Source organism: Papaver somniferum, chromosome 8 (genome assembly GCF_003573695.1).
Source record: "Papaver somniferum cultivar HN1 chromosome 8, ASM357369v1, whole genome shotgun sequence".
NCBI lineage: Eukaryota > Viridiplantae > Streptophyta > Magnoliopsida > Ranunculales > Papaveraceae > Papaver > Papaver somniferum.
This window is the reverse complement of record NC_039365.1, coordinates 142,077,831-142,103,734: the sequence shown is the minus strand read 5'-3', so window position 1 is coordinate 142,103,734 and position 25,904 is coordinate 142,077,831. Positions and strand designations below refer to the sequence as shown.

At 37.1% G+C, this 25,904-nt stretch overlaps 1 protein-coding gene and 1 pseudogene across 2 annotated transcripts; one reads left to right on the top strand and one right to left on the bottom strand.

Annotated features, from left to right (window-relative positions):
* Positions 1-4,033: 4,033 nt before the first annotated feature.
* On the bottom strand, positions 4,034-7,857 carry LOC113303262 (annotated as a pseudogene).
* Positions 7,858-8,619: 762 nt separating this feature from the next.
* On the top strand, positions 8,620-10,329 carry LOC113301602. 2 transcript variants are annotated; one of them, XM_026550381.1, is made up of 3 exons: positions 8,620-9,104; positions 9,228-9,783; positions 10,089-10,329. In XM_026550381.1, the coding sequence occupies exons 1-3, from the start codon at positions 8,733-8,735 to the stop codon at positions 10,121-10,123; spliced, it is 963 nt and encodes a 320-aa protein (XP_026406166.1). In that variant the 5' UTR covers positions 8,620-8,732; the 3' UTR covers positions 10,124-10,329. The 2 variants fall into 2 exon arrangements, with proteins under 2 accessions (XP_026406166.1, XP_026406165.1); XM_026550380.1 differs by having other exon boundaries at positions 8,620-9,783.
* Positions 10,330-25,904: the final 15,575 nt, after the last annotated feature.

Sequence of the window (25,904 nt, the reverse complement as noted above, 5' to 3'; positions counted from 1 at the left end):
GGTAAAAGGTAAGGAGATTGGGATACTTGTAGCTAAATGCAAACATTGTAATAAGAGAATGACTTCACCCAGTATCCAAGGAACCAGCAAATTGCATTACCATGCCAAAACTTGCCAAAAAAATCCTGCAAACAAGAAAGGACAAACAAAGATTACTACAGTCAGAACAGGTAATGCACAAACTAAGCTTGCTAATTGGAAGTATGATGTTGATGCTACTAGGATACTAGTTGCCAAAATGATTGCTAAACATGGTTATCCAATCACTATAGTTGAGCATCCATATTTTGTTGAGTTTGTGAAGTCTTTAAATCCTGCTGCTAAACTTTACACTAGGAATACAGTTAGGGAAGATATCATGAAACTAAGAACTGAGTTCAAAAAAGAATTACAAGACCAATTTGAGACAATTACATCTAAGTGTAGTTTAACAACAGATATGTGGTCATGTAAGCATACAAAGGATGATTATTGCTGTGTGACAATGCATTACATAGATGATGATTGGAAACTGATTAAGAAAACACTTGCATATACTTTAGTGCCATCACCACATTCAGGAGAAGTTCTAGCATCTGTAGTGAAATCAGTATGTCTAGATTGGAACATAGATACTAAGCTTTTTGCTGTTACTGCTGACAATGCTAGCTCCAACAATGTTATGATGGACCATCTGAAGAAATGGCTTGATAGCAAAGACTGTTTAGTTCTTAATGGGGATATGTTCCAAATGAGGTGTAGTAATCATGTATTACACTTGATTGTAGTGTGTGGAATGAGAGTGGCTGCTCCATTTATAGATGCAGTTAGAGAGTATGTAAAATATGTCAAAGCAAGTCAGGCTAGAAAAGAGAGATTTGAATTTTCTATTGCTCAAGTTAAGCTTCCTTCTTCAAGGTCTGTGGGTTTAGATGTGGATACCAGGTGGAACTCCACCTATAAGATGCTAAAGGATGCAATCTTTCTGAGACAAGCTTTTGTTAGGCTAGCTGATTTAGATAATGACTTCAAGATACTACCAACCTCTAAGGAGTGGGAACAAGGAGTACACATATGTGAATGTTTGGAATTGTTTGATGTCATTTCAACCAAATTTGCTGGGGTTAAGTATCCCACAGCAAATTTATATTATAATGGGGTGCAAGAAGTTAATAGATGCATTATGATATGGGAATCAAGTCAGCATGAGTACATCAGAGACATGGCCAATAATATGAGGATGAAATTTGATAGCTACTGGAAAGAAAGTAACACTTTGATGGGCATTGGGGTTGTTTTAGATCCTAGGTACAAAGCTAAATGGGTGGAGTTTGTTATGAAGAGAGTATATGGTGTGGATCACTACAAAAGTCACTATAACAAATTTGAGCTTGCACTCAATGCTCTTTTCTGTGCTTATGAAACAAACACTACAACTCCAGATTATTTTGATACTGCAATGCATTCAACTGCATTTGAGAGCTGTGCAGGTACAAGTACAACAACATCATATGGATTTGGTTATGATGATTTCATTATGGAAAACAATATGTTTGAGGTTGAGAAGTCAGAATTGGAGACATACTTAGCAGAACCAGTTCTTCCTAAAGGCACAGCTGCTGAAGAAATGAGGTTTGATATCTTAAGTTGGTGGAAGAATCATTCTGCTAAGTACCCAATTCTCTCAAGGATTGCAAGAGATGTATTGGCTGTTCCAGTGACAAGTGTAGCATCAGAATCCATGTTTAGTATTGGTGGCAGAGTTCTCACATCTCACAGGAGTTCATTAGCTCCAGATCTTGTTGAAGCTTTGCTTTGTTTGGGTGATTGGCTGCCAGATCTCACTCTCAGTGAGAGCAATAGTTGTGTTATTGGTAAGTTTCCTTATATCTTAATATTTTACTAGCTTTTACTGATAGTTGTGACTGCACTGACATTGCCACTTTTATTGGCTTATTGCACTGACACTGCCACTTTTATTGGCTTATTGCACTGACATTGCCACTTTGCCAACTTAAGTTGCTTCACTGACATCACTGTCTAACACTTTTCATTTTCCTTTCAAAATGCAGAAGTTGAGGACTAAGGAGGAATGCAGTTGGCATTGGCAGTGGAGAATTTGGAGATGGAGGAATGCATTTGCAGTTGCAGTTGCAGATGGCATCCCTTTGTCTTTTCTTTTGCAAAAACTTGGTTTTTTTCTTTTGATAGAACATGTGATGATCTGAACATGTAATTTGGTTTAGAACATGAACATCTGTATTTTTTTTTTTCTGTGTGTCATGGATTTAGAACTTGTTTGCTTGGATTTAGAACTATTCTATGTAATTGGTTTGTGTTTTAAACCTGCTTTTGTGTTGTCCTGTGACATACCGGTTAATACCGGAAAATTAACCGTTAGCCGATAAATCCGACGTAACGGCAATGGTTTTGAATTTCATAATTCCGTCGGCACTTAACGGATATCGATTAACCGCTAATTTTAATGGCAACGGTAGCGGCAGAGCCATTATTTGTTACGTTAAGTGCCGTTGATAGGCCTATTCATGACTGAATCGAAAAACATGCCAATTTACTCATTGGATGGGGCAGCAGTTTCAACACAGAGAGATGAAGAGACCACATAGTAATAGTTACTCTAACCCACGTAAATAAGTTTCACACATCAGATTTCTTAATTGTAACATAAATATGCTCTTTACACTAATCAATAGATTTTAGATCGGGATTAACATCGGAACAACTTAACGTTTATTTCATGTCACTGACTCTGGATTTCAAAAAATAAAACACTTGTAGTATTTTTGAATGTCTATGAACCAATGGTAAGTAAGCGTATACGTGTCTCCACGAACCCCATTAGAAGTATGAGTACTGTAAGTAAGTTTTAAGCTCCAAGACCTTTACAAATGACACAATTTAGTGACTACTACATGTCATCGACAAGATACTTCAGTCAACGAAATAGTGGCATTGGAAATTGATGAACCAGTAGTATTCGTTATAGGTGTGTCTCCACGAACCCTGTTAGAAGCATCAATGAAGGTAGGTCTAACTGGTCTAAGCTGTAGGGAGTCTCTACTTAACAACATAACAACAACTTCAGACATTGAAGGTCTCAGTGAAACTGAGGATTGTGTACACGACAATGCAATCTCGATAACTTTCTTTACATCTTGTGGGTTATATTCATTGGGGTCTAGGTCTTTATCGACCAAGTCCATCAAAGTTTCCTCCTCGAAACATCTCCATGCCTGTTGGTACGATAATTCAGACCATATCAAACATCATACAAGTACAAGGATATAAAACTAGGCAAACATGGATGTTGAAATTGCAGTTTCAATGATTCAATTTTGCTGATTATGAATTTTAATTATTCAATCTGGAAGTGTAGTGAGGGTAAGTAGAAAAAGTTCCCACCTTCTGCTTTTAAGAAGGGTGTGAGATCCATAGTTTGGTTAGCGCTGAAGAACGCCTTATCTGAATACCTCATAAAACATCCTGCACCCACTGCTCTTGCACCAGTACTAGGAGGGCAAATTTCTATACTTCTGTGTGCTACGGTTAAGCATTCTCTACATCCTTTCTCATCCACCGTTATAACACACTGCGCCACACCATACACAAAATTGTTGCTCCCTGTAACGATTTTCCTTGCTGCTGCAAAGAACCCTTAGACATTCGGTGTTGCAACAAGAAGATCTGATAACAGTCCGTTAACTGATGTTTTGAACAGATCTCCTTGAGATGAGGTTTTGTTATTGCAAGCACCAGAATTACTCTGAAGTGTTGTTTGATCAAAGAAGCTAATGCTTTCGTACCTCAGGAAGCAACCATCGTAAGTGATCCTAGCACCATTAGCAGACGAACAGTTTTGAATTTGAGAAACGGCAGTAGAAAAGCAAGTTAAACAATCAGAAGATGAAAGATAGTTCCTACACAGGATCAGATTTTATAATAGAAATTTCTGCAGTTGCAAATCGACTACCACTCAGTTTCTCTCTAAGATCTCTAAACAACGCTTCGCGATTTGAGAGGAACGCGGAGAATGTACTACAGCCTATGCCTAATAGATTTGTTTGAGGTTCTGCATTCACTAATTGTAACAGTACTAGTACAGTCAGTAGAGGTATTAGATGATTCCATATTGTTACCGAGTACATAAAAATGAAATGCATGGTAAACTATCACTCTATTAGTATTCGCATTCAAAGGAAAGAAAAATCCTAGAATTAAAATTTTGTAAAAATATTGGATCAAAATATTTATAGAATGATAAATAGAGTTAAGCTGGAAGACTTCTCCTGCAGGAAGGAACCAAGTGGACTTGTATAATTAGGAGCATTTGCTTTCAAATGGATGAGTGGCAAAGGTTGCTTTAACCATATTAAGTTCTTGACTGCAGGTGGGCCGATGGCGGCTGTTGGTTGTGTTCCCTTTGTCGCATAGGAATGATAGTCATCTTACCCCAGTTAATATGGCACCCAATGCTGTCCTTTCCTATGTCGATTCCATGATATTATAAATGGTTGTTGCTTCTCCTATGGTGCCTTCAAAATGTAATATTTTGCAGCTGCAAAAACATTTTTATTCCCATTTCTCCCATACTTGGAATCATAAACATGTCTTCACATATTAGACTTTCCAAATCGTAATTAATACACACACGGCCTTTGAGAATAATCAAAAATTTAAAAACCGACACTCTTTAGCAAGTTGATTCGTCTGGAATAGACTTGAGAAGGGACGATCTAGTAGCAATTATCAATTTTCAGCGACCTGAAACTACAGTAAATGACACAGTGGCATTCGAGTTGGACGTGGATGAACCAGCGGTTGACGTCGACGTATCTCCACGAAGCCTACTAAACGCATCAATGAATGTAGGTCTAGTTGGTCTTAACTTTTGGGAATCTCTGGTTAACAACATAACGACGACTTCAGACATTGTTGGTCTCAGTGAAACTGAGGACTGGGTACATATCAAAGCAATCTCTAGAACTTTCTTTACTTCGTGTGGTTCGTACTCATTTGCGTCTAGATCTTTATCCACCAAATCCATCAATGTCTCATCCTCGTAACATCTCCAGGCCTGTTTAAACCGTCAATTAGATCAAAATAAGTACAACACGACCAACAGGAAAACTGTGAAGTTGAAATGGAAAATGCAGAAAATTACCCATTCAAGAAGGTACTGAGTAACAGGTTCAAGTTTTATATCGTTGCTCTTTCGACCGCTTATGATTTCAAGAAGAACTACTCCATACCTGTAAGTGTCAACCTTCTCAGATAACTGACCATGGATTGCGTACTCTGGTGCTGTGTAACCCCTGACATGACAATTACATTTCAGTCAGCTTTCAGACTGAAGAAGTCTAGCTACACCAAACCCCATAAATATTCATTTAGCTTTCAACTTACAAGGTTCCGGCGACTTTAGTGCTTAGATGACTTTGATCCTCTGTCAGAAGTCTTGCCAGACCGAAATCGGCAATTTTAGGTTGGAAATCATCATCAAGAAGTATATTACTGGACTTTATATCCCGGTGTATAATACAAACGTGAAATTCATGATGCAGATATGATAGTCCCCGAGCAATGCCAAGAATTATATCAAATCGCTGCTTCCAACTCAGAAAATAATGAAGTAGCTAGTTTGGTGTTTAGTAATTCAGAATGAAGATAATATACCGTATATGAATTTGTCAAGGCTGCTGTTTGCCATGTATTCATAAACCAATATTAGTTCTTGGCCTTTACTACAACAACCAAGAAGTCGAACAAGATTCCGATGATGGACATTACTAATAAGCTTCACTTCGCTATCGAAATCTATCTTAGCTCTGCTAAGAAGTCGAACAAGATTCCGATGATGCACGTTTCTTGACTGCAACAATTTTCCCATTCTTTAAAATACCCTGCACCATGATATAACAACTCAAAATGACTCAATTCTTGTTTTCCCAATGTGAGTTAAACTGCAACAGCTAATTCTATTTGAAAGATTAGTACTACCTCCGGCCCATTATTAAGTGACCTACTTTATAACTAAAATAGGTCACTTAATGGTGGGACGGAGGTAGTACAACTTATAATGTCAAAGAAAAAAACAGTACCCTGTAAACATCTCCAAATCCTCCTCCAAGTTTATTTTCTTCACTAAAATTTCTTGTTGAAGATTTAAGATCTTTATAACCGAAAACCTCTGGTCCTCTTAACTCAGTTGCCCCTAAAATATTCCCTGCAAAATGTTTTTTTTTTACAGTTTGTTCCAGTTACACCTAGTTAACGTTTTTAGTACCTTAAAGCATTTATCTGTTACCTTTACGAGCCTTCCTAGGTCTTCGTTTAAATAACTTAAATAATATAAATACTGCAACCAGAGACAATATGAAAGCAACCCCTCCAGTGACGCCTCCAATGACAGCTTTCTTTTTGGTTGAACCTCCTGCAGTAGTTCCATGTCATGCCCGTTATGAGCATAAACTACATATGTTACATCGAGGAGTACACACTGCGTACTAATTTGGTTAAGTATATGGATTTTTTACCTTTTGTCTTCAAGAAAGGTGTGAGATCCATTGTCTGGTTGTTGCTGAAGAACGCCGTATTTGAATACCTCAAAAAACATCCTGCATCCACTGCTCTCCCTTCAGTATAAGGTGGGCAACTTTCTATATTTTTGAGTGCCACAGCTAAGCAATCTGTACATCCAGTTCCGCTCACTGTTTCAGCACATTGTGCCACACCGTATACAAAATTGTAACTCCCACTGGCAATTTCCCACTTTGTTGCTGCAAAATATCCTACTATTTTTGGCGTTGCAGTAAGAAGGTCTGATAGCAACCCATCAACTGATGTATTAAAAGCACCTGCTTGTGATGCAGTTTTGTTACCACAAGTACCGAAGTTACCAAGGAGTGTTGTCTGATCATAAAAGGCATTGCTCTCATACCTATATCACGACCAACCAACAAATAAGCTATAAACAATTTTCCTCTGATCAACAAATAAAAAAAATAGAGTGTTGTAAGCTATGTAGCCCAATATTCTAGTTGCGGGAAAACTTAAATTACTATCAATATCCAGATTTGACTCTGATCAACGGTAGATGACTGATATGGTCCTCTAGTTAGTAAAAACAAGGCCAACCAAAAGTTTTAGGCCAGGATGGCAGCTGGTCAGATGACAGACAACATTCTCAAATCCTTGAAAAGTTGAATGAACAATAATTCTAAATTTCTTTCTTTATCATTATACACCGAACCAACCCAGGTATGGAGTATGGACTGTCATTGATATATGCCTTAAATGAAAGTAATGATTAGTATGACGACTGACATGATTCAAATGATTAAAACAACGAAGTTCATACCTCAAGAAGCAACCATCGTAAATAACTCTAGCGCCATTAGCAGACGAACAATTTCGAATTTGAGAAACAGCAGCCGAAAAACAAGATAAACAATCAGAAGACTGTGCCATCCCATAAACAGGGTCAGACGTTATAGCTGTTTTTGCAGTTGCAAACCGAATATTATCACCACTATTCAATTTTTTCCGAAGTTCTGCAAATGTTGAATCACGATTCGACAAGAATAAAGGTTGTCTTGTAGCATTATATAAACTACAACCTCTATCTAAAAGATTTATTTGGGTTCTGAATTTACTACTGCTAACAGTACTACTAGTACTGTTAGTAGCGGCAGTAGATGATTCCATAAGGTTACCGGGTAAATAAAAATGAAATGCATGGTAACTACTAATACCACTTGGTTCAGTGGAATTTTAGGAAAAATATGTTGTATTATTAAAATATTGTAGAAGATTGGATCAGAATATTTATAGAAGGATAATAAAGAGGGAAGTTGCATATTAAGCAAGAAGACTTTTTCCTGGAGAAGATTGGATCAGAATATCTATGATTTTTTTCGCCACTCATCCACCTGAAAGCGAAATAGTGAATGGCCGAAATTATACATGTCATCAATGAAGGGTTCTTAATTGGGTGACTTGTATCATTTCAGTCATTCGCTTTCAAGTGGATGAGGGTGTTAATTTTAACCACATTTTAGGTTGGATGATCAAGTTCTTGACAGGAATCTCTTTGTTTGTCTGCTTGTTTTGTGTGGTGGCTGTTGGTAGTTTTCCCTTAGTTGCGTAGGAGTGATGCCTATTGAATACGTCACCAGCATTATTCCTTTCTACGTCGATTCCATGACATGCTAATATGGTCTTGATCTATGTTTATGGTACCTTGGAATAGAAAATTTCATATTTACTAGCTGTAGTTGTCCCCAAAATCCAAGTACTACTATTAGCAGAGGTCATTAAATTGAATCTGAGTTTCTTCAACTGACAGTAGTGGTAATATCTATTGAACGTGTATATACAATGTGCCACTGCTGTGGCACAACAACCAAGTGCTGGTCACTGCAGTCATAACAATGGGCAAGTCTTCAGCAAAGTCCGAGTCCTATGCAGTCATTGTTGTTGTATCTAGTTGTAACTTACCTGTATTCTCGTCATAAGTTGTTTAGATTAGGAATGATTCTTTGAGATATTCTCTGTACTTGTGTTCATATAAATACCTAATGGAAAGATACAATCGACACTATTGTGAGACTATTCCACATATAAATCTAGAAATCTAAGATGGTATCCTTGTAGATCCTAGGAACCTTATTCAACTCTTCCGCTTCATCTCTGTATCACTATCAAAATAAAATTCCTAGATTATTCTTAAAACCATGCCTCAAACAGATCAACCCTCGCCTTCTTCCCCAACTCATCAATCAAATCCACCTCCTCCTAACTCTAGGGTTCTTGACCCATATGTTATTCACCCCTCTGATAATCCCGCTACAGTTCTCTTTTCACCTTTACTACAAGGAGATAATTATGGTGCATGGATTAAAGGGATTACCAAAGCTTTAAACGCCAACGGAAAACTAGGTTTTGTCGATGGGTCTTTACCACCATCGGAGGACGATCTCACTCATCGCTGCTGGAAACGCTATGATGATCTAGTAGGAAGTTGGCTCCTCAATTCAGTCCACCCAGACATTCGTGCAAGCTGTTTATATGCAGCCTCTTCATATGCAATCCGGAAGGACTTCCAGGTAAGGTTTTGTATCTCAAACGCTCTTATTCTATTTCATTTGAAATCTGCAATAGCTTCTATTAGGCAAGAATCGATGCCTGTGTCTATTTACTACACCAAAATAAAAACACTTTGGGATCAGTATGACTCGTTGGTTGCTTCAACTGAGGCATGTATCTGCGGTGCTGGTAAGCATATGCTGGAAAGACTTGAAAGAGACAGAGCAATGGAATTCCTCCAGGGTCTCCATGATAGATTCTCAAATCTGAGAAGCCAAATCCTGACAATGGAACCGTTTCCGACTGCTTTTCATATCTTCAATATTGTGCAACAAGAGGAGGAGCAGCAAAATATTACTGCATCTCCAGTACCCACTATCGAATCAGCTGCCCTTAACACCAGCAAGCATTTTGCATCTTCATCTCGTCCTCCTGCTAGTCAGAATAAGCGCCAGCGACCACACTGCGATTACTGCAACAGGCATGGTCACGTACGTGACAAGTGCTATAAGATGCATGGATTTCCTACTACCACCAACAAATTTCCAGTTGCTGCTGTTTCCACATCCATGCCGCCTGATTCGACTACTATTCAACCAGCTATCCCAGCATTGTCCGCTGATCAGTATGCTCGTCTTCTAGCTCTTATCAATCCTCCCAATGAATCTGCACAGATAGAACATCGTGCAAATTTCGCAGGTACGATTCTAACTACGTCTTTTATTGATCCATGGTTCGTAGACAGTGGTGCTACACACCATATTTGTACTTCTTTACAGTTTTTCACCTCTTATAAGCCTGTCAAATCATTAATTCAAATGCAACTACCGGATGGATCATTCTCCGTGGTTAAGCATATTGGCGAAGTGGTTTTCTCACCAACGCTTAAGCTTTCTAATGTGCATCATATTCCGAATTTTAAATTTAATCTTATTTCTGTGAGTCAGTTAACTCGCCAATCCAACTGTGTTGCTTATTTTTTCGACAACATTTGTTTCTTTCAGGACCGAGTCACGAAACAAGTGATTGGTCAGGCTAATTTCCTCTCTGGCTTATATCATCTTCAAATCCATCAACAACAGCCAGTGCAACACAAGGTCTTATGCAATAAGGCCGTAGTAGATGTTTGGCATTGTCGGCTAGGTCATCCTAGCTTAGAACGTTTCAAGTTTTTATGTCGTAATTTTGATTATATTCATTCCAGTTCTAAATTTTTTTGTGATGTTTGTCCTATGGCTAAACAAAGCCGATTATCTTTTAATAAAAATCAAATTTCTTCCAAACGTTGTTTTGAGTTAATACATTGTGATATTTGGGGACCATTTTCGACTCCCTCTTTTACTGGTGCACGATATTTCTTAACTATCGTGGATGACTTTTCTCGTTCCACATGGGTATATCTCCTGAATACCAAAGATGAAACGTTTAAATTTCTCAAGTTTTTTACAAATTTTGTTTCTATACAGTACTCGCACAATATTACCAATATTTCTACTGGTACTTCAGTACCTTATTTACCTATCCTACAACGAATACAATCCGATAATGGGACGAAATTTTTATCTCGTAACATTCAAACTTGGTTTGCTAAAAAGGGTATTCACCATCAGCGCAGTTGCGTATCCACTCTGCAGCAAAATGGCGTAGTCGAACGTAAACATCGCCATTTGCTTAACGTGGCAAGGGCATTACGTTTTCAATCAAACTTGCCTATAACTTACTGGGGAGAATGCATATTAGCTGCAACTTATTTGTTTAATAAGATGCCAACTCCAATTCTCTCAAACAAAACTCCTCATGAAATCCTTTTGGTTACACAACCTAATTATCGACATTTGCGCATTTTTGGTTGCTTATGCTTTGCTCGCAATACCAAAATTACTTCTAAATTCGATTCCAGGGCAGTTCCTGGTGTGTTTCTAGGTTACCCCTATAATCACAAAGGGTACATCATTCTCAATCTTGAAACTCATACCACTTTTGTTTCACGTGACGTGGTTTTTCATGAAACTCATTTCCCATTCAAGGATGCGAAACTTCCAAGTACAGATTTTTTAAATTATTCTGTGCAGGAGGAAACTTATTTTGATGACCTTCCAGCTTCCTTGAATGTCCCAGTTTGACGAACAGTCCCATGTTGAGAAAGAAAGAACAAATTTCCACAAAAAAGAAAATCTCAGAATTCAAGTTCCCTTAACGCGACTGTGTTCACTGGTCAATTCTAGAACACCAATCCAAGCTAACAATCCCCTATCACCGTATTATCTTTATCCTCATCAACTTGCTACTTCATAAGGGTAAAAGTATATATAGGCTGCAAATGTTTGTGATGCCCAATGTTTTCACTTTGCAAGTGCTTTATTAACTGATCTTCCATTGTTTCCCGTTTTCACTGAAACATGTGGTGGTTTGCCTATGCCTTGTGCTTTTTCATCCCTTCAGTTCATGAAAATGACAGTACAAAAGTTTATGCACATCCATTTGATGATCCGGATTCGGATGTTTCACAAATGATGGTGCCTACGCAGGAAAGAGTGTGTAGCAACCATAACATTTAAAATTCAAAAATTCGAATCAAGAATTAAGACAGAAACAATAAACTTGGTACCTATTTGGTATGCAAAACCATAGGAATCCCAATGATGTCAGATTTTGAACCAAGCTCTAACTCATCAGCAAGTCCCTCAAAATTGCATTACTCTTCACTGATATTTCAGGGTTTGGATCACTTTCTCCATATCGAGCTTTATCAAATTAGAGCACGTCTTATGGTGGAATCCGTCCATCTTCCATCTTCCACGCCACCTCAACATTTGGAATTGTGGATGGAAGCGCAAGTGTAATGGTGGAATAGTAGAAACGCTATTCTTAATGGAGCTAAAAAAACGCAATCAAGAATGGAGCTTTTTTTTTCAGCCGTTAGATTTCAACAACTCATTTTAAATCTACGGATTAAAAAAAAAACGCAATTAAGAATGGAGCTAAAAAAACACAATTAAGAATGGAGTTTTTTTCAGCCGTTAGATTTCAACAACTCGTTTTAAATCTACGGATAAAAAAAAAACACAATTCTTAATTGCGTTTAACACTATTCTTATTGGCGTTTAGATGGATTCCACGGACCCTTCCACCAAACAATGAAACCTTACTTGGATTTTCTGTGGAAAACCCCAACTTGGAAGCCACTATACTTGACATTCCATGAATTTTCCACACTTGAAATAGGTTGGATTCCACCATAAAACTTGCTTTTATAGAATATCCACAACAAGTTCTTTAATTAATCCTACAATCAGAAAACAACAATTGGTTATTGAAAAAGAATTGTTAACCAACACAAGAGGAAGAATACTATACAAAACAGTAACAACTGAGCATTTTTGCTTCTTAGGAAGTACATAACAAAACTTAAGATTGATTCAAAAGATTTTACCCTAAGAAAGAGCAATAGATGTCTAATTAATAAGCTCAAAAATCAAATAAAAAAGAAGTCTGAATCAGTATTTAGAAAAGGGATTTTTATAGTAGGTTCTTTGAGAGAGATATAAGGCAATACCTTCTAAGATATGCATGAGGATTTTTTTTCTGTACCATAAAGCTATGTTGTTCCTCCCTTCGCCAATATACAAAACAATTTCAAAAATCAGAGAAAAAAATTGAGAAATTAGGTCCTACAACTGGTACTATTTTGGGTGTCACTCGATCTTCGTCCATGACAAGCAGAACGAACCCATTATAAATTAGGGTTTTCTGGTAACACAAATAACTAAATGTAAAAACAGAACAAATAGTCTCTGTAATCTTAGGAGCAGACAATCTGGATGGAAGAACTTTACAGGGGTGTATTGGATTAGGATTTAAATGGATATATGAGAATCCTAAAAAATCTAAGGTATTCAATTAGGATTTATAATGAATCATTAAATATTCATGGTATTTAATTTGGATAGTTTTAGATTCCACGAATATCCTAGGTATTCAATTCATTCAAGATTTCTTAGGATAGTTAAGGGCCAAGATATATATGGATTCTTATGGATATTTATAGGCAAAATATGTGTGTTATTATCCCATATCAATCTCAACTCACACCACAAGAGTTTCATAGATTCTTATGAATATTTTTTTTTACTTTATTTTTTACTTTTTTATTTCAACATGATATGTTTTTCCACCGCCACCGCCAATCAACACCATTCTCGACCATCACCATCACCACCACTACCATCACTGACCACCACCAATGACAACCATCATGACCACCACCATCGACCACCAGCCACCATCACTGCCACCTTTGCACACCATCACCCACTACCTATATCTTATGGATGGGTTTTTTTTTGAAAGGGAAACATGTTGCAAATTAATATAAATCTAAACTAATCCTAATTAATCTATTATAGTCTAAGATGATATATCTATAAGAATCTTTAAAGAAACATTATATAAATCTACTAGATTCAGGCAAACTAGTATCCATTTTTATCCATACAAATCTTGATCCAATACACCCCTGTCAGATGTAAAAAAAAAAAGGTTTTCCCTATTTCCAATCCCCATTTTCCTAATTCCCATACCTCTTAATTCCTATCCCCAGTTATCCTAAGTACCACCATAGAAATTTTCACATATCCTAAATCCCATCTCTTGATATTTTGTTTACACCCAATAACAAAACCATCCTACAACTAAACCAATCAAAAAAAAACCCTAGGTAATAACGTTTTTAACTCTATCTTCATCTCCACAACCTCTTCTACACCATCACCATGATTCATCGCCACCTTAGTTACTGGTCCTTTAGGTTTTGCTTTTAATTTGTGGTTCCATATTAAAAGATGCCTTATAAAAACCCTAAGAGCTAGCACTATGGAGGGGCTCATCCCCTCCCTATCCCTCCATTTCCCTTAAAAACACGGCAACCACTATGATCTCCCAAATCCCTACATGAATAGGGATATCCCTCCTCTTCTCTACATGGAGGATCACATTTGATCCGCCTTGTAGGGAAGAAAAATCACACAGTTACTTAGTTACCGTGTGAATTTCTACTTTACGGAAACTGAGTAGCCGTATTACCGTTGCTACGTCTACTCAGTTGCCTTTTCGTAAAAAATATTTGCTTGACCTTTTTCGTTTACACCTCTCTCACACTCAATCCTAACCATCCATCACTAATAACGGCTGTATCTTCTCCACTGTCGGATCCCAATGGTCATTTTTTCAAATCTCTATAAATACCACTCTAATTCTCTATTTAAACCACACCAAATCAATTTCTTCTTCCTACATCAATTGATTTCTTCTTTATCTTCTTCATATTACACCTCTTTGTTTTTTATATTTATCTTCTAGTACTCAAGTTTTCATTCAAAATGGTGGTTTATAATTTTTTTCAACAGGAAGAGATTGATCTTACTACTGCATTTATTTATGTGAGTATGGATGAAATTATGGGTTCGGCACAAAAAACCTCTATGTTTTGGATACGTATTCACCAAATTTTTGTCCAACGCAACAGTAATCCATATGAAAGAGATTGGTCAGCCTTAAAAACCAAGATGAAGAATATTAAAAGAGATGTCAAAGAATTCGTGTCCATTCTTAATGATCTATATCGGCAAACAAAAAGTTGTGCGAACCACGAAGATTTGGTAAGTTCTATTAATTTGTAAAGTTTTTCCATATAGTTGGTGATAATATTAATCTCATTAATGGTTGTTACATATTTTTAGACAAAATATGGTCGTAAGCAATTTCAGGATCAAACAGGACAACCGTTTAAGTATGATGCATGTTATGAATTGTTTAGAGAAAAGGTCCCTGGATATAATTATGAACTCACCGTTAGCCAAAACAGTGAGTTGTTTAACAATCATCATGACTTTGTATCACACGAAGATGGTACCAAAGTTCTTCCTAATGGAGAGACTCGTTGGAAATACAAGGAGAATGCACGTCTTATAGGAGCCAAAAAAGCCAAAATGCTAGCGAGACAGAAGAAGGATCGTGGGCAAGGTATATTTAGAGAAGGTGATGAGGAAACATCTTCGGTTAAGATGGAAGTAGATATGATTTATCAACAAAGTGCTAGTATTTTGGAGTATCTCAAAGAAACACAATCAAGGAAGGAAAAACTGAAAATGGAACAAGAATCCCAATACCAAACAATTTGGTAGTATACTCCAAAATACTAGCACTTTGTTGATAATGTCTATGGACCTTGGCCGATTAGCTCCCAACGAAAAAAGATATTATCGACGCAAGCAAAAGGAGATCTTGAAGGGGATGAATATAATCAGTGTTGAAGATTCAGAAGATGACGATGTAATCCATCTCTAGTTGTTTTATCTTTTATTGAGTTTAGTTATTTTTATTTCTAATCTAGGTTTAAATTAAAAGTGTTGTCCTAAATTTATAGTTAGTATTGTTGTTATCTTAAAAGTGTTGTCTTAATTAATTTAAATTGTTCTTTTAATTAATAAAATTTATGAATGTGTTGTAACGAAACGATTTTTATATTCCAATTAATAACTTCATTATCACTTCATTAAACTAATGTTCATTAATAACGTACAAAAGAAATTACAACAGATCATTAGATTAAAATTAATAACTTCATTAGCACTTCATTAACCGGGTATCGCTCTGCCATTTTTTTTAACATCGTCCACTCCAGGTCTGAATATATTAGATGTTATTGTTTTTGTTGGTGTGAGATTTTACGATCAATGCCGCTTCGATATGATAAAAATTTTCTCCTCTCCAGGCTTTGTATGCTTTTTGTGCAGCGATCCTGTCCTCTCTGGACTTTTCGAGAAACTCATTGTACGCGATGCATAATTTCTTAACATGAATTGTCCTTGAACAAATGTGGGATGGCTCATAATAAAAGCATGGTTGCTTGCCCATCTGTTTAACATAAGAACCCCAACCAGCATCAGTCCAGAACAGAGTATGATCTTTAGATATAGAATTTCCGCTCCTTATGTGTAAGACTTCAACATGTGTATAAAAATCTGCTCATTGTATGTTGCTTTACTTGGATATGAAATTTGCTCTTCCTTGAATTGTTGCTTGTAAACCTCAAACGTCTTCAACTTTCCTTGTAGATTTTGATGTCGCTCCCTTGTTGATGATGATGGTGTTTCTATGGATCTGTTGTTGGCGAGAGAGAGAATGGTGCTAACTGCAAATCAAACTACAAGAAGGTGGTTTTCGTCTATAGACGTCACCCTCATGATTGACAAAATTAGCACTCAAGAGATCAAAGAGTAGTGATTCTATTGGTGGGAGGTTGGGTAGCTCACCATTCTACCCGGAGTTAACGTACGGTGACACACACTCAAAAGAAAGCTCTTTAGTCATTTATAAAGAAATCTGGTCTGGTGCCTCGGTTGATATGAAAATGGGTAGTCTCCACTAATGATTGATCAACAACTATAATAATGCATTTCTTCCTGCACCTCATTTGCATCACCGGCATGATTAAATCCATTATTTAAAACTCCAATTCATAAGAAATCCGAATGTAGTTCCTTAACATTTCCAAGTTCAGTTATGTCGGTCAGAATTCTCTATGTAAACATACCTAGAAGTATGCTAGTGACTCTAAAATCTCTACAAGTTGGAGGTTTTATGCAAATATTACAAAATTTTGAAAAATATATATGCCAAATACTCCCCCACACTTAAACTTCACATTGTCCTCAATGTGTAAAACCGAAAGTTCTGAATTCTGACGTAACAGCAGATTAAACGCAAAAACTGTGCAAATTGGTAAGGAATTTGGAAAAACTCCATTTCACAAAAGTTTTTCATTTACGTGTTTTCTACAAATTTTCAAAAGGGAAAAGTGTTCCGATAAACTGTCTGACAGTTATGGTCTCTGAATTGAACTACGCGCAGTCTGAATTTTTCTGACGAAAAGGTATTCATCTTAATTTTCTTCTAAAATAGATTCCGGACTTAATGAAGTTAAACATGGAGGTGAAAATATGATATGAAAACAATAAAAACAAAAAATAAAAGGTTTTAAGATACAAAACCTATGGGTTGCCTCCCATTAGCGCTTGGGTTATAGTCGTCAGCCCGACTTGGCATTCTCTTTACTACTCCTCCAGAGGGAGTAAATCTTGACTCTATCTCATCCGCATTCACGTAAGCGATGTTTTATTAGTATGGCTTCAATCTATGGCCATTGACCTTAGAAGTAGTCCCATCTCTAAGACTAGTCATATCAACTGCACCATGAGAATAAACATTAGTAACAACATAGGGTCCAATCCATCTGGACCTTAGCTTACCAGGAAATAGCTTAAGACGAGAATGAAATAAAAGAAATTTCTGTACCACAATAAAATTCTTCCGAGAAATCCTCTTGTCATGGAAAAGCTTAGTCTTCTCCTTGTATATACGAGAACTCTCGTAAGCATCATTACGTATCTCCTCTAGCTCATTAATTTGTAGTTGCCTATGTTTTCCCGCTTTGTCATAATCCATGTTGCACATCTTTACCGCCCATAAATCCTTATGCTCAAGTTCAACTGGGAGATGACACGCTTTGCCATAAACCAACCGATATGGAGACATACCAATCGGTGTCTTGTATGTTGTTCTATACGCCCAAAGTGCAGCGTTGAGTCTATAACTCCAATCCTTCCGCGTAGTGTTAACGGTTTTCTCAAGCATGGACTTAATCTCACGATTTGAAATTTCATCTTGCCCACTAGTTTGTGGGTGATACGGTGTACCAATCTTGTGTGTAATGTTGTACTTCTTGAGGAAAACATGGAAGGATTTCTTGAAGTGTGAGCCTCCATGACTGATAACCACTCTTGGTGTACCATGTCTAGAGAAAATATATTCCTTCACAAACTCAAAAACAACTTGAGAATCATTAGTAGGGGTGTCTTTAGATTCCACCCATTTAGAAACATAATCCACAACAAGAAGTATATAAATTTTTTCGTTCGAATTAACAAAAGGACCCATAAAATCAATGCCCAACACATCAAAAATCTCGACAGTGAGAATAGGATTGAGTGGCATTTGATTTCAAGCACCTAGATTGCCCGTTTGTTGACATCTATCACAAGATTTGCAAAAAGCATATGCATCCTCAAATAGGGTAGGCCAATAAAAGCCACTCTCAAGGACTTTGAGGGCGGTACGTTTTGCACCAAAGTGACCACCACAAGCATAAGAATGACAAAAAGATATAATTGACTGAAATCCAGAGTTTGGTACGCACCTGCGGATAATTTGATCAGCACCATATTTCCACAAGTAGGGCTCATCCCACACATACTGCTTGGTTATTTTCTTATGCTTTAGCTTTTGAAAATTAGACATCGTACTAGGTACTTTCCTTGTAACCAAATAGTCACTATATCATCGTACCAAGGTGTTGATTCTTCAATCGAGAAAAGTTGTTCATTTGGAAAACGATCCTGTAAGGAGAGTTCTTCTTCGGAAACAACAAGTCTTCTAAGATGATCAACAACTGTATTCTCAACACCTTTCTTATCTTTGATTTCCATATTGAATTCTTGCAGCAAAATAATCCAACGTATGAGTCTTGGCTTAGCCTCCTTCTTTTTCAATAGGTACCTTAGTGTCACATGATCAGAATATACAATCACATTGCTAACCACCAAATAAGCTCTAAATTTTTCTAATGCAAATACTATAGCCAACAACTCTTTCTCAGTAGTAGAATAGTTGATTTGAGCATCGTTTAGGGTCCTTGATGAATAATAAATCACATGTGACCCCTTGTCTACTTTTTGACCCAAAACAGCTCTGACTGCATAATCACTTGCATCACACATTAACTCGAACAACAAACTCCAGTCAGGTGACTTAATAGTTGGTGCAGTAGTCAACAATTCCTTCAATTTATTAAAGGCATCCTTGCACTCCTGGTCGAAGTTAAAGGAAACATCCTTTGCAAAAATTTGCACATCGGCATTGAGATTTTGGAGAAATCTTTGATAAACCTCCTATAAAAACCTGCATGACCAAGAAACGAGCGAATTTCCCTCACCGAATTGGGGTATTGTAAGTTCCTAATCAAGTCTATCTTTGCCTTTTCTACCTCGATCCCTTGAGAGGACACGATGTGTCCAAGTACAATTCCATGGTTTACCATAAAGTGGCATTTTTCCCAGTTTAAAACCAAATTAGTGTCTATGCATCTTTTAAGCACAAGTTCAAGATTATTTAAACAAATATCAAATGAATCTCCATAAATACTAAAGTCTTCCATAAATACCTTAATGATGTTTTCCACGTAATTAGAAAATATACTAACCATACATCTCTGAAAAGTGGCAGGCGCATTGCAAAGACCAAATGGCATTCTTCTATATGCAAATGTACCGAAGGGACAAGTAAAAGTAGTCTTCTCTTGATCCTCTGGTGCAATAAAAATTTTATTGTATCCCGAATAACCATCCAAAAAGCAATAATGTGAATGTCCCGCTAACCTCTGTAACATATGATCAATGAAAGGCAAAGGAAAGTGATCCTTGCGGGTGGCCGAATTGAGCTTTCTGTAGTCTATGCACACTCGTCATCCTGTTTGAACTCTTGTAGGAACGAGTTCATCATCTTGATTTCTAACAACAGTGACACCTGATTTCTTAGGAACCACTTGCACCGGACTAACCCATTTGCTGTCAGAAATTGGGTAAATCACCCCCACACTTAGTAATTTGAGGATCTCTTTCTTCACGACCTCCATCATTGGGGGTTAAGCCTAAGCTGAGCATCACGTACTAGCTTTACATCATCTTCCATTAGGATTCTATGCATGCACATGGCTGGACTAATGCCTTTGATGTCAGTAATTTTCCAACCAATAGCCGTTTTGTGCTCTTTCAAAACCCTTAGGAGGCGTTCTTCTTGTACTGTCGTGAGATTCTCTGCAATAATGACTGGAAGCTCTTCCCCATCACCCAAGTAAGCATACTTTAAGTGATCAGGTAGAGGTTTCAGCTCTAATATAGGTTCCTGCACAACAGAAGGTAAATGAACTTCATCAGTTACAGGTAAAGAGATATATGAAATATTACCTCTTCTAACTTCTTGTGATGTCGTTAAAGCACCACATGTCTCGACAAACTCCTTGGGAATATCAACGTCCAAGTTAGGAAGGCCATGGACATCCAAATCAATGCTATTTTGCAGCACAGATTCAAGTTCATCTTCGTTGATCAAACCAAACATCTGTTGTGCTAACGAACCAATAACATCAACAGAAAACGCAGAATGAATATCACTTGGATAACGCATAGCTTCAAAGATATTGAAGCGTATAACCTCTTTGTCAAACTCCATAGTGAGTGTCCCAGTATCACAATCAATCTTCGTCTTAGCAGTCTTCATAAATGGTCTCCCAAGAAGTAATGAAGTAGACGAACAATTATCCCCATTCTGCATATCCACAACAAAGAAATCAACCGGAAAGATTAATTCATTCACTTGCACCAACACGTCTTCCACGAGTCCCTTAGGATATATGTTCTACTTATTAGCTAATTGAATGATAATCCATGTCTCCTTTAAAGGTCCAAGATTCAAAGAATCATAAACATCGGCTGACATCACGCTTATGGAAGCTCCCAAATCAAGCAAAACACGCTCGAACTGTTTGTCACCAATAGTAATTGGCACTGTAAAACCACCAGGATCTTTACACTTTGCAGGAATCTTCTTTAGAAACATAGCTGAAGCACTTTCTCCCACCTGAGTAATCTCGTTAGCAATCAACCTCTCTTTCCTTGTGCACAAATCCTTCAGAACCTTGGCATACCTGGGTACCGTTTTGGTGGCCTCAATGAATGGAATATTGATATGCACCTTGCTGAAGATATCCATAATCTCCTTGTCTAGATCTTGCTTCTTTGACTTGGAAAATCAACTAGGAAAAGGAGGTGGTATGGTAAAAGTAGGAACCGAATCCTTAGGTTGGCCGGTTGAAGTTGGATTTTCCTTTGGAACGGTTTCCACCTCTACTTCCTCTTCCAAGTCGTGACTAACCTTTTCTTGTTGTTTTGGCTCTTCTATTTGCTTCCCACTCCTCAAAAGCACGACATTAACATTCTCTCTTGTATTCACAAAGGTTTGTGGTGGAAACTTTGTCGACTTCTGTGCCTTTATTTCATTCATATCTGTAGCCAACTGTCCAATTTGAAGTTGCAATTCCTTTATGATAAGTATCGAGGATATATTATGGTGTGGGAAGATTGCCAACAACCTCTTATACCTCTCCCAATATTCGTATAGAGACTCCCCAGACATCTGTAGAATGCCACTTATCTCCTTACGAACGGATGCCGCTTTGGAAGCAGGAAAAATATTTCTCCAGAAATATATTTTTCATGTCATTCCATGTTGTAACACTCCCTGTAGGAAGACAATACAACCATTCTTCTGCTAAATCTGTCAATGAGAACGGGAAGGCTTGTAGCATAGCCATATCTCTGTCTGCGGTTGCATGCCTCAGACTTGTCATCGTGTTTTGGAACTGTTGAAGGTGTCGATTTGGATTTTCACCTGGATGTTCCTTGAACTTTGGTAGATGATGAAGTAGATTCGAATTCAGCTCCACTGGGTTAGTGATTGTAATGCATAGTGGTTGTGAATCTAAGCATGGAGACGTCAACTCTTCTAGCTTCCTCTCCGGAGGTGGAGGTGGTGGAGGATTTCCCTCGTCGTCTGTATTAACCATATTTACTGTAGAAGGTTCTTGTTGCAACTTTGGACGTTCTTGTAGTACCGTCCCCTTGCGAGTTTGAATTCCGCACCTTTGGTAATTCCAATCCTTCGATTAAAGCTATCGACTGCTCCCCGGCAGTGGCGCCAAAATTTGATGCTTGTCGTAGGTGCAATCAAATTAATATCTTATTTACACTCAATTAAAAATAATATAATGGACGTCAAGTTTGTTCCCACGAAGAGCAGGGAGATTTAGTTGTCAAAACTGTCACAATGGGGGGTTTGGTTTTAGATTTAAAAGATAAATAAATAATAAAACAAAGAAAGTAATTAAGTTTGCAAGCAATGGAGAGAAATGTGATCAGGGAATCCTTTTTCGTTACTAAACCTTCATAAAGTTATTATATTCATCCATTAATACAATTAATCACAGATTATTACCAACCGTGGAATAACAGCTAACTCAGTGTTATCCCTAAATTCCTTATATCACTGGGTACGGAAGCTCTCCAATACCAGATTCTATTCATCTAAACCACCTAGTAGTAACTCACTCAAGGTGTAATTTTTCCGAATGACTTATCTTTTGTAAATTATAGATTGATCCTAGTAGTTAGACACTTAGCTCAAGGTCCAATTTCTAGTGTTGTTTATACACACAATCGCTACACAGAATCCCTCTGCAAGGTCTTGTGTTTTCTACTTTTGTATGAATGATTCGACTATTACTTATCTCCTAACTCAATACTAGCATTTGATTGAATCAACAAATTAATCCAGTTGGCCACCTAAACAATCTATCAATCAATCATAAATATCTAATCAGTATAAACAATCAATAATCATGTGAAGAACTTCAAAATAGATTTATATAACAACTCAAATCATGTCTAGAACTTAGAATTCATCCCCAATCATTAAGAATTTTAGCTACTCATGGTACTAACAAAACCCATGAGTTTCATATGTAAAATGGTAAAAAAATAGTTACGGTGATGGAAATAGATCCAAACCCTAGCTTTTCTTCTCTTGAATTCTCCTCTCCAATGGCTTGATGAAAGATTAAGAGATATAATTGGAAAAGTCTCTTATATAGTACCCAAGTGATGATGCGCCCATGTCTCGAATCCAGTGCTAAATTGGTTGCCAAAACTTCACCAAATTCCCAAAATAAGTCGCCCAAAAATCTGGCAGTGCAGAGTCGCTTGGGAATTCTGAATGGGCTTGCGCAAGTGGCAGTGGCCCAGCCCATTTACCTTCACTAACTGTTGTTGGCCTGTCAGTTCCCATAGACCGACAACCTATCCTTCACCTGATTCTCGCGGACACACACTCCATCGAGAGAAATAAATTTCCCTGAATTTGGTAAAACTCACCGATAGATTCACGGACAGATAAGTCACCGTGAAAAATAATTTCCCCTGGATTTTCAGTTTTTTCCCATCAGAATCACGGATGGATAAGTCACCGTGAAATTTCAAAGTCCCGGGATTTTTATGTTTCTCCACCAGCATTCTAGGCCATTCTGGTAATCGTGAATTTTCTGAACATCTGATTTTTCCTGCCTAGCCAGCAACTCCAGCGTATACCAGGCTCTCCGTGAAAACCATCTGCTTCTCCACCATTGCCATTATGTTATCATAGCAGCAAACATTATCGTTAACCAAACTCAAAATCCATCTTCCTTCTTTCATCTTCTTATTCTTCTCGAGCTCACGTCCATCTCCATCTGCATTTCGATCATTACCGATGAGCATATGCATCATCAATTCACCAACCATTACAGACTCGATCTCAATCTCAACAACCAAGCTCGAAATTTCCATCTCATATCTTGTTATTCCTCGTTCTCAACTGATCATCTAGATCAGTTCTCTATAGTTCCTCCCTTCTCGAAGTGGCACCATCTATCTTCTCTATAACTACAGTTAACCTCGACTTCATATGCATCAACCTGTTCTCTCCATTCTCGAGCTCGTCAGTTAATGGCAGCAAACCATCACTATCTCATCACCGAGCATCATTACCATCTTCCATCGTCAGCCAACAGCATCTAACCATCGTTCTCATCACGAGCATCTCATTCTCCACCGAGTAACCAACAGACCTCAGCATCACCAATATACTCTCTTCTCATTCGTATACTCCTTTGACTTTCATTCATGACCACTGCCATCTATCAATCACCATCACATCTTCAACTCCTCCCTGTCACTGGCAGCATCAAACATCATTACCTGTTGAAGGTGAAACCAAGACAGTTTGGATCAACAAATATAGTTGATACAGTCTTGTTGGATCAACAGGAAAAGTTGACACAGTGCTGTTACGTTTATGGAAGTTAAGATTACTTGAGAAGCAAGATTTTTGATTTCTACAGAGTTCTAGAAGAGTCGTTTTTGAGTTTGGTTTACGTTAGGAATATGTTCTTATTTAGAGTTTTATGTTTATTAGGAATGTTTGCTTTGAGTATTCGTCAAGTCTGTAAGACTATTTAGGATGTTAAGCCATGAGTATTTTTATATCAATATAAACAGTATTATTACATTCTCCTCTTTCAATCAATCAATCATAAGTCTTTGATATCAGATTATCAACATCTGGTATCAGAGCAAGAAGATCATAGGCCTGTGATGAAGGTGGTGAAGAAATTCCAGTTAGGAATTTGTGAAGTAATTCCAGTGAGGAATTTGAGAAGAAAAGATGTCAACAACAAACTTGAGTTCGATAAAAGTTCCAGTGTTTGATGGTAAGAATTTTGAGCATTGGAAAATTCAGATGGAAAACGTCTTCACATATCAAGAAGTGTGGGATGTTGTGAATGTAGGTTATGCGGAACCTGCAGCAGGAGTGGAACAAACAGAAGCTGAATCAAGAACTTTAGCAGAGAACAGAAATAAGAACTCAAAATCAATTTACTTACTACGGCCTTGTTTGGCAAAATTTATGATTATCTATTTATGATTATAGATAATCAAAAATAGATAAATGATTTTAGTATAATCATTTTTATAATAAATTTTCACAAACACCTTTATCAAATAATTGATTATCTTTAAAAAATGCTCCCTAAAAGTAGTAGAAAAAATAATGATCTAGAACTTTTTTCTAAGTTCCCTAGTGTTTTTTTAACCCTCTCTTGATAGTTTATAGAAAATAAGAGGAATAAACACAACTCAATTTTATTAAGAAAAAATAATTGATTATTATAATTTTTAAACAACTTTTTTCTGTTTATGGAAATAATGGATTTTTTCAATTATGATTAAAATAAGCAATTATTATAATGGTTACCAAACGCATATAGAATCCATTATAATCTGCATAATGGATTATGGGATGATAATCCATTAAAATAATGGTTACCAAACAGCCCCTACATCAAGGTATGCATGAATCACTTTTAGATAGAATTGTGTATATTAAAGAATCGAAAAGAGCTTGGGATAGTTTAACAAACTATTACAGAGGAACTGATAAAGTCAAGAAGGTTAGACTACAGATGCTTAAAAGAAAATATGAGCTGTTACAGATGGAGACAACTGAAACTATCTCAGATTTTTTCTCTAAAGTTTGAGTTTAGTTAATGAGATGAAAGCTAATGGAGATATAATAGAAGATACTTCAATTGTAGCAAAAATTCTACGTAGTTTACCTGAAAGCTTTGAATCAAAGGTAACAACAATTGAAGAGTGCAATACAGCAGAAACAATGACTCTAGATGAAGTTCTAGGTTCATTACAAGCATATGAGCAATGAGTACGTGAGAAAATTCCTGTGAAGCCTGTAGAAGAAGCTTTTCAAAGTCAGACAAGCTGGGTCAATAATCAACAATATAATTCTTTTAGAAAGCCTGGAAATCAGAGAAAACCTATTGATAAAAGCAAGATACGATATTGGAATTGTGATATTTTTGGTCACTTTTCAACTGAGTGCAATAAAAAGATGAATAATGGTTCTTATAGTAGTACAAACATGGAAGAAAGTCAAGATGAAGAGTCTCAAATCTTATTGTTAGCTTGTCATCCACCTGAAGAACAAACTCTGAATAAATGGTATCTAGATACTGGCTGCAGCAACCATATGTGTGGAAA